Here is a 10,000-nt window from a genome sequence, read left to right on the forward strand (position 1 = left end):
TTTCTACTTGTAGACACTATAGGTAGCTGTTCCTACTGTAGACAGAGTAGATAGCTGTTCCCATTGTAGACAGTGTAGAGAGCTGTTCCCATTGTAGACACTGTAGATAGCTGTTCCCATTGTAGACACTGTAGATAGCTGTTCCTACTGTAGACAGTGTAGATAGTTGTTGCTACTGTAGACACTATAGATAGCTGTTCCTACTGTAGACAGTGTAGATAGCTGTTCCTATTGTAGACAGTGTAGATAGCTGTTCCCATTGGAGACAGTGTAGATAGCTGTTCCTACTGTAGACAGTGTAGATAGCGTTCCTACTGTAGACACTGTAGATAGCTGTTCCCATTGTAGATAGTGTCGATAGCTGTTCCCATTGTAGACAGTGTAGATAGCTGTTCCAATTGTAGACAGCGTAGATAATTGTTCCTACTGTAGACAGTGTAGATAACTGTTCCCATTGTAGACAGTGTAGATAGCTGTTTCTAAAGTAGACAGTTTCGTTTAGTGTACATGAGAAGTATCCGACTCTTTCTTTTAATGCATTTGCATATATTCGTGAATTACGACCCCAAAATGGTAACATAAAATAGAGCCCAGACCCCGTGAGTATGTCCTCGAGGGGGATGCCATGAGAGGAAACTGGAGCGAGTGTGTATTTTCGAAATGAGCAATGGATGGTCCTTGAGACGGTTTTGTAGTAGTGATGCAGTGACATACTATTGTACTGGAGATTCAATCTGTGACAAGTGGTCACAAGTCACTGGATTTGGGTCTTCTCAGCGCTTCGTGGCATTTAAAATCGTTGTCGGCGTAGGATTGTCCCTGACCAGTTAAATGGGCAATATAAAAAGCCACAGCTGTGTGCTCCGTTTATAACTTTAATTCACGGAGACAAGAATCGATCTTACCGCACCACGGCGTCCTTGACAAACACAACCATAGACTAGGAATCTGTGTTCGTTTCGCTCTGAGAAGGATCGATCAATGGCGGTACAAGCTTCTTGCATGGAGCTTGCGCTCGAAGGGGAGAGACTTTGCAAGGCTGGCGATTGCCGAGCCGGAGTAAGCTTCTTTGAAGCGGCTGTACAAGTCGGGACCGAGGATTTGAAAACATTGAGTGCGGTTTACAGCCAATTAGGAAATGCTTACTTTTATCTTCAAGAATACGAGAAGGCTTTGGAATTCCACAGGCATGATTTAACGTTGGCCAGAACTCTTGGAGACAAGGTCGGCGAGGCCAAAGCCAGCGGAAATCTTGGGAATACATTGAAGGTTTTGGGAAAGTTTGACGAGGCAATAGTTTGCTGCACGCGGCATCTTGATATCTCTCGCGAGCTCGGAGATAAGGTAAGAAGTTTCCTAAAAGTTGGTTACTATTGAAATTCTTTCCGAGAAATTAATAACCCGTAATCTTGATGTAAATTCTACTTTTTTCACATATCAGACAAAGATCTAGCTATATCGTTCATTTGTTCAAACGTGACAATACAGTCTAAGGTCAACGTTGCTAGAAAATTCAGAAGTTACTGAAATTAGGATAATTTACTCGTCGTTTTCATTGTTTCGAAATAAAACGGCTTCTCTATTTGTAACCTCTGGGTATTTAACGCGTCATTTTTGTGTCTACATTTTACCAATCGATTAACAGTTTGCGGTTTTTGTATACAGGGTATGTAGCGCCAAAAGGTTAAAATATTTAAGCCGTGTGCGTGTCGAGTAACTGATTAAGACGAATTGTAAGCGCGTTCTAATTAGTGTCCAAATAATTAACGATTTCGTCGATCTCTCCACTTCAGTATCGTTTTTATCAAAGTTGAAAATAGTCGAATATGCCAATACAGGAGCCGAGAGTATTTTGGGAGCTAGCCGGCGAAGATTTTGCCATTGCGCTTTTCAAGTTCTTTTTTTCGTTCGATAATTAGTTGAAGTGGTTTGAATAAATCTGGTGGTTCTATGGAGAAATAGGGATTCCAGTATTAAAGATGAGATAGTTTGATTCGTATTGGTTCAACAGCGAATTGTTATCCCCACTATTCTCTGGAGAAGGAAATACCGCTTTCATCACATAGTACAGTGATATGGGCAAATTAGACAAAAAGAGTAAATTATTTGGCTTGTCAGACCAAGTGAATGAAATGGGTGATGTAGCAGCTGATCCAAAACTGATTGCATGGTTTGCTGTTTTTAATTTCCTGATAAGAATATCGAGGCATTAGACTTTTTCTGAGTAAATGTTTTCGTTGCACAGTTCGAAAGTGTACTTTAATGTCGATGACATCAATGAAATCAAACAGTTTCGTACGGGAAGCATTTTACCTTTACAAAAATAAAAACATTACAAATTAAAACCTTTTATTTTTTGGAGGAAACGCAGGGTTAGAGTTCTCTAATCGTCTAGTTGCATGATGTAAGCTTTGATGTGAATTTAGTCATGTTTTCCGCTTTTGTTTACCTTTAGTTACGAAAATATGTAGATTTGAGATCTAGAAATAATGATGTATCTTTGACAGTTCTCCCGGGGTCTGATGGACTCACGACATAGTGGTTTCATCTTTCCTAAAAAAAATTCCTTGGTAGCCTTAATTGCATCTTTTGTTTAGTCTTTGAGTGGATTCCTCTCGTAGGATTGCCAAAAACTCGGTTTTCACGGTTGGATGACAGTTTCACAGTTATTTATTTGCAAGAATGTAATAATTATTTTCTGGGTCATCTTAAATATTACTTTTAAAAATTTGAATAGTTTTGGTAATGCTAACTCACAAAATAAATTCGCTCCTTATGCAGCTTTATTACAGCTAATTACTGTGACAGCTTTGTTTTATATATTTGCTCACGTTTCCTTTAACATGTTTAACACGCCATTGTTAATTTTCATTCTGAAAAAGATTCTTGGCTTTTTTTAAATCAGCCATTTTTTTATTGCTAACAGATTTCACAGATATAGCTTATCAAATACTAAGCCCACTATTTTTAGGTTGACTCGGTCAAAGGCAAGCGTGGCATTTCATAAGGCGTAGGCAAATTTAAGAAATTTACTTTTGTTTTAGCATCTTAATTATCAGCAAATTTATTTACTGTCCAACTTATCACTTACTATTTTTCTTTTTGTTCAATGAAAATTAATGATGCAGTATTCAAATGCGTGAGAGGGGAAATAGGTCTTTTTTCCCTTTAGAAACTAACTTTGAGAGAAACACTTCTTACTTTCAGTTATGAGACATTCTTAGGGTTTTTTTTTCAAACAACAGACAGGACCTCAAATTATCATGGAAATTTATTGGATAGGGACCATGGGGAAATGCAACTGGGACATTTTCTCCAATAAAAAGGTCCCAGCAAAAATGAAAATACAGAACAATGGACCACCAGAGTTCCCCTTAAGTTAAGATTCCTTGTCTGAAATGAAAGAAAGATAGTCCACAACACCATAGACCCATACTAAAAGAAGGTTTTATTTAACTATAATTTATATTTTAATACCTTTTCAAAGTAAGGCATCAGCAAAACATTTAAAGACAAATTTGCAACTTAGGTGATGTAACTTAGTAACATTATTGTCGTTAGTAACGGCAGTACCCAACGGTTTGCTCTGTAACCTCTGGTGATCAGACCATCCTTTTGTCAGTCTTACCAAGATTTTGGAAATTCTTGCTGGGGGACCATTTTGAATTAGTCCTGAAAATTTGGAGATAAATGCGTTGAATTTGTGTTGAGTGTAATAAATTATGCAATTTACTTTAGGTGCTTTTGCACTCAGTACACAAAAATGCTTTAACCCTTTGACGTCCAAACCTGCCGAAACCAGCCAGACTTAGTATTTTACTCTGTCTAATGCCAGACGATTTTACTCGTCAATGGGGAACCCCCAGGAGTCAATGGGTTAAACTTTCCCATTTTGCCTCTAATTTTTGACTACCACTCAATCTTGTGGTTCTTTTGGTTTGTCAAATACCTCTTAGTTCTTTTTTTTATGTCTATTTTGCTTCAGATTGGTGAGGCTAGAGCTTTGTATAATCTGGGAAATGTTTATCATGCCAAAGGGAAGCATTTTGGACGTAACTTTCACCAGGATCCTGGGGAATTTCCTGAAGAAGTGCGCTCTGCTCTCGAAAGAGCTATTGAATTCTATGAGTAAGTATTTAGGTGAAATTTAGAAAATTGGCTCCATCCCAGAAAAGCATTTCCATGTCTTCATTTTCCTTTCGCTTACTTTTATTTTTTTCAAAAGATGCATTTTCAAACAAAATGAATTAGATGGATGGGTTTTCAGTGTTTGTACATCTGTCATTAAAGGGTCCATCTGTGCAGAAAGATGATTGAAGGATTAGGTAATTTGCAATTTTTGAGGGCAAATCGAAATTAATAGTACTGTTGTTACAACCCAAATTGTTTATGAGCAGCTGACTGGAATTTAAAGGTTAGGCCCCAGTTGTTTGAAGGGTGGATAGCACTATCCACTGGATAAATCACTATCCAATGGATAACTCAATTGATTTTTGCTAGTGTTTATCAGCTGGATAGTGATTTATCTGCTGGATAGCGTTATCCACCTTTTGAGCAACTGAGGCCTGGTGTTCTTGGGCTGACAAGTTGGGTTTTGAAAAGAGTTATGAGCGACTACTGCCGGTAAATGCCATCTGACAACTAAGTTATCACAATCATTTTGTGGTTATACCAAGGTGCTTAGGCTGCGAGTTATGTAGTATCTAGCTTGGAAATTTAGGGGAAATTTGGTCATTTCACCTTGCTGTTTACAAGAAAGAGACTGACTAAGAAACATATCAAAATGTAAAACCCACATCCAGAGTAATATGTTTTTGTTCGTTAAATGCATTGTTTTCTGTTGTAATCATTTTTAATGATGTTGACATAGCAGTAGCCTTCTCGTGTCAAAGGTTGAAACAGCTGCTGGCCAAAATCCCTTCATAGTTTTTGTAATTATTATAGTTGTCTTGCCTGGCTATATAGTTTTACTGATATTCACAGGTACAGTGTATTGCATTGTCATCATCGTTCTAGGACAACTTTTGTTGGAGCTTTTCAGGATACCAAAGGGATAATCTGGCATATTGCTTGATGTTAACTAGCTTTACTTTTGCATCTTATTTCATTCTCAGAGCAAATCTTGCAATTGTTAAAGAGCTTGGGGACAGAGCAGCCCAGGGAAGAGCTTGCGGCAATCTTGGCAATACCCACTACCTTTTAGGAAATTTTGAACTGGCCATTATGTTCCATGAAGAGGTATGCAAAGTGTATAGGTGTACTAAGATCATAGTTTTGTACCTATTTTGGGAATCTTCTGGATAAAGAGGTGAGGTGGCCTGTGGATTCAGACCGCAGACCAGTTGGCTCAATTGAGAGTGCACTGGTCTTTCTTGTGGGAGGTTGTCAGTTTGAATTGCACATAATTCCTTGGGAGTGTTCGACTTGGAAAGAATCTTCTAATTGGAGTTCTGATCAATGAGACTACATGTTATTAAATAACTACCTACTCAGACTGGTCTAGTCTCCCATGCGGACACTCAAATTCTTACTTTCAAATCTCCTGTGGGTGCTTCCATCTTGAATAGATGTAAAATGTTATGGTTGCCTTGTTGTTTTGACATCAAGAGCTTTTGTCCACAATTTATCATTCAAGGTGGTGGCACCCAGAAAATTTGAAAACAAAGACAGTCAAGTCATTGTGAAATTTGAACATTTATCTCGGGTACAAGTGCTTTCTTTGAAAAAAATTCAAACCATTTGGATTGTAAACATAACTTTCTATGGTATAAAGTTATTTTTGTTGGAATGGAAATGCCCTTTAATTTAGTAAGGTACATAAATCAATGGCGGCTCACACTTGCCAGGAGCTGACTTTAAAATACCCTTTAAAAGCTTACAGTATCTTTAATTGATTTCTGTAATTCTTGGGACTGACAACACTTAATTGTCTTCATTATTAAAGCCCAAAGTTTAAATAAAAAAAAGATGAAATTTGAGCGCAAATAAAGCACAGAGAATGATACAAAATGTTTGCGTTGTAACCACGCAGCTATTTACAGAGGAATTTTGGGAAGCCATCGATCGGAGAAAAACATGTCACTAAACCCCATGGACAAACACGCCACGCAAGTAATGAAGGGGAACAAAATAGTTGGCCATTTGCCTTGTGAGTTCTCCCAAAAAGCGGGGTATTTTCTCAGTGCAGAGATCAGTGTTGACGTGATCCGTCAAAGAATATTTTTATATACTGAAGGTTTTAAGTGTTATTTGTGACCCAATACCATCCAGTTTACTTCCTCTGAAAGGAATGGTCTCGTATACAAGCCACATCCACGATTTTGAGCCCAATATTTCGGCGCAAAGATGCGGCTTATACATGCATTTTATGGTACTTGGTACCCATTTATCAACCTGGGTCAATAGAGCAGTTTGGAGCAAAGTTTCTTGTCTGAGGAAACAGCATAGTGACTGATCTAAAACCTGAAACCCTGCGGTTAGAAGTTCAAAGCACTGACCAGTTACACCACCCTGCCTCCTTCTCTTTAAACTTAACAGGCCCTTATTAAAGTAATGAAGTTATTTCTTGCAGAGGTTAGCTATTGCTGAAGAATTCAATGACAAGCCAGCAGAAAGACGAGCCTGTAGCAATCTCGGAAATGCCCATGTTTTTCTGGGAGAGTTCGAGACTGCAGCAGATTATTACAAGTGAGATCTGTTTAAATCCCATCTACCACGTTCAAAATGAGCAAGTTTGGTTTGTCTCAGTATTCTCAGGCAAATTTAAAATGTGGTGGAGGCAGTGATAATGATGCAAGCGTAGTACATAAGATGATATATCAATAATAATTATTTTAATTTAAATGTTTTTGGGATGTTGACTTGGGAGAATAATTCTGATTGCACCTTGAAGGAGTCAAACATATGACTTTCAAGTGATGATTATTATTAAATTTTCAACCTCGGATATAGTGATTGGTTCATTCAATTTTCGTTATCAGGTCATATACCCTTTGACCTAATATGGAAACTGATTGTGTCAAGTGTCGCCAAGCTGGAAAATGATTTACTTAACTTCCAAGTGTCCAAGCCTTCAGAATTTAATGAAAACTTAATAAAACAATAATAATATTATTCCATTTGTGCTTGTTGGATGTGAGACTGGTTATAGCCAACTCAGCCCTACACACCTTGTTGGCTATTTACCGTCTCATGTCCAACGCGCGCTCATGGAATAATTGTAATGTAAAAGTAAATTATAATTACTAATTCAGATGCTTTACTACTGAGTCAGAGAAGACTTGTTGGAGCTGGGATTTAAGTGGGAATTTGTCTTTCTTTTCTGCTGTGAATGAAATTGTCAAAATGTGTCATTTTGGCAGGATGTTTTAGTTATAGCTCATTGGCAAAACATCCAAACCAGTAATTATTGGAAGGTTAACTATACATAGTTATTATTTTTTTGTTTGCTTCGGTTCAAAAAGTGAAATTTGTTGCGAAAAGTTCTGGTACTACACAAAATCATTTCCCCAAGCTGAGGTTGACTTATTAGCTCCACTTGCAGAATTAGAAAAAAACAGACAATTTCATATACATTACACACAGTCATGTCTTTCTTTGCAGGAGAACTCTTACCATATCTCGTGAACTGGGAGACAGGGCTATTGAAGCGCAGGTACAGTATATGCAGTACATTTGTAATAGAAACTGCTGAAGACCTACTTTTGAATATAATTATAATAATAGACCTTTTTACAGATACGGCGGTCATTTTAATTTCTATTGTTTCGAATAGCTATTATGGGATGCCCAGGGGGCAAATACATATTAATTTGCCCCCTGAGCCATCCCGTAATGTCTTCTGAAACAATAGAAATCAAAATGGCTGCCGTATACGCAAAAAGGTCTATTAAAGTGCTACTGTGATCAAAAAATGACCTCTCCTCTTTTCGTCAAATTTTGAAAATGAAATTTTAGGCTTTATTGGCGAGCGGAAGACTGATGGTCTGCCATTACTCATGCTCTTAACTGACTGGTAGGCTCCAAAGGCCGGGACGCCAAAGACTCCGTGCAATATGTGCGAATGTCTACAGCTGATTAAATATGCAAAACACCATCCATTCGCTTTGCATAACGTAATCAATTACTGTGTAAACACAAATTGAATTCTTAGTTGAGTCTCTGATGTCACCTTTTCCTCTATCTAGCCTCTAAAGATTTTAAACGTAGTAATGGCTGACCTTTAAATACAAAAATGACTCCAAAATTAAACAGTCTTCTGCTCAAAATAAAAGCTTAAAATTTCACAAGTAGAGTGTAAAGCAAATGCACTTTAGCTTGTTGTTTTCAGCCTTTCAAGTTCAAAAGTTGCATAGAGCTGGATGGTAGAGGGATAATTTGCTTTCTTAGGTCAAAAATCTTTCTTGCAGTGGTTAATTTGCCTTTTCAATTCATTAATTATTAAAAATTATCATTAATTATTAATTATTCTTAATTATTAATTATTTCATGTTTCAATCCTCACCAATGCAACACCAAAGTTTCCAGACTTTACAAACTAACCCCATAATTCGTTTGCTTTCTCGTTCCCTGAGGCAGGCAGGAAGAAAACCTGATGCAATTGTATCTTTGTAAAGTATCAGTGCATTATTTATAACGGAAGTGCAGGTGGCTGTCAAGCTGTAGTTCAATGCACAACACTTTGATAATCAGAACCAAGTGACAATTGAAACTAAAACCCAACATGATCAAAAACTCAAACATAGCTGGAAGCAGCCAGTTAGCTTTTTACAAAGAGTTGAATCAGGGCCTGGTCCCTGTAAGACAAAATGCAGTCCAGTTGGTTGTAGCGATATTTGAACCCTGCGCAAATACATGCACAAAACCGATGCGGTAACCTTTAGATATACCACCTTCCTAAGTAGTCAATTTTGTGGTCAATGAGTCGGTATTTCCAAAACATTTCGATTGAATAGATTTTTACTTCCAACCTGAAAAACATTTGAAGCTTATACTGCTACCTGTTTTTTGCTGCAGGCATGCTACAGCTTAGGGAACACATTTACGTTATTGAGAGATTATGAACAGGCAGTGGACTTTCACACTAAGCATTTGGTTATTGCACAGGAGCTTGGAGATAGGTATGTATGTGCAAATTGCTTTGATAAGAAAAATCGAGAGAGAGTAGCGATGAATGTCAACGACCAGTTCAATCAAAGAATGATTTATTGTGTCACAGAAAAGAGATTCAGGATCATGTAAATATGAGGATATTGACTTAATTAATTTGAGAGATATTGCCTTAAAGTCAATAATTCAAGATGAAAAAAGGGCGATTGTTGACCCAACTCTGGAAATTTGCTGGGCCAATCAAAAGTCATTTTCTTCTTGTGGTTCAGAATCATCAAACCTGTTGATGGATCAAGCTATAAACCCACAACCCACCAGGCATCCTTCATGTCGTTTGTTTGTTTGTTTGTTTTTAAATCTACCTTCGAAAGACAGAGATGGTCCCTCGCACTTTTATCTGGGCAAGTTAAGCAATTGTCTCTTCTAGACACCTGCAAATTTCCTTAAATTGTCCAGGTAATTGCGGGGATCATCTCTCTCTTTCATCTGTAGCCCGCACTTTAAATCTACCTTCTTGAATCGGCGCGTCATCTAAGTCACATATGCTAGAAAGTTACCGGCAACAGGGCTCAAAGTTTATTTCTGGCTTTGGGAGCACTTGTGCTACCAGGGGTAAATTTCTAGGCGCACTGCCAAAATTTTAGGCGCACAGCTAAAAATTTTAGGAGCACAGCTTAAAATACTGGTGCACCAAAAAATCAGAAAACTTCAGACGTTGTGTAAATAATCATTTATTTGCATTTATGATTATCTTTTATTTTGAACGATCCCTGTGTTTGTTTCGACTTTCAGGCTCTTACTTTACGTTGGAGATAGCAATAATACTGTTACGTGTTTTTTAAATTAACCTTCTCAATTTCACGTAGTATCACACACACTTCATGGTACGTTC

At 37.6% G+C, this 10,000-nt stretch overlaps 1 protein-coding gene and 1 long non-coding RNA gene across 2 annotated transcripts in view; one reads left to right on the top strand and one right to left on the bottom strand.

Moving 5' to 3' along the window:
* The first annotated feature begins 660 nt into the window (after positions 1-660).
* The window catches only part of LOC138027824 (G-protein-signaling modulator 2-like), a 30,821-nt gene continuing 21,481 nt past the window's right edge, over positions 661-10,000 (top strand). The window contains exons 1-6 of the mRNA XM_068875443.1: positions 661-1,344; positions 3,986-4,128; positions 5,115-5,238; positions 6,572-6,687; positions 7,603-7,654; positions 9,016-9,119. Of these exons, the coding sequence (XP_068731544.1) occupies positions 982-1,344; positions 3,986-4,128; positions 5,115-5,238; positions 6,572-6,687; positions 7,603-7,654; positions 9,016-9,119 (902 nt within the window). The 5' untranslated portion in view covers positions 661-981. The remainder of the gene's footprint in view (positions 1,345-3,985; positions 4,129-5,114; positions 5,239-6,571; positions 6,688-7,602; positions 7,655-9,015; positions 9,120-10,000) is intronic.
* The window catches only part of LOC138027907 (uncharacterized), an 8,786-nt gene continuing 2,325 nt past the window's right edge, over positions 3,540-10,000 (bottom strand). Inside the window, exon 3 of the long non-coding RNA XR_011127540.1 lies at positions 3,540-3,672. This is a non-coding gene — a long non-coding RNA (uncharacterized lncRNA). The remainder of the gene's footprint in view (positions 3,673-10,000) is intronic.

This window comes from Montipora capricornis, chromosome 2 (assembly GCF_036669925.1).
Source record: "Montipora capricornis isolate CH-2021 chromosome 2, ASM3666992v2, whole genome shotgun sequence".
NCBI classification, from domain to species: Eukaryota; Metazoa; Cnidaria; class Anthozoa; order Scleractinia; family Acroporidae; genus Montipora; species Montipora capricornis.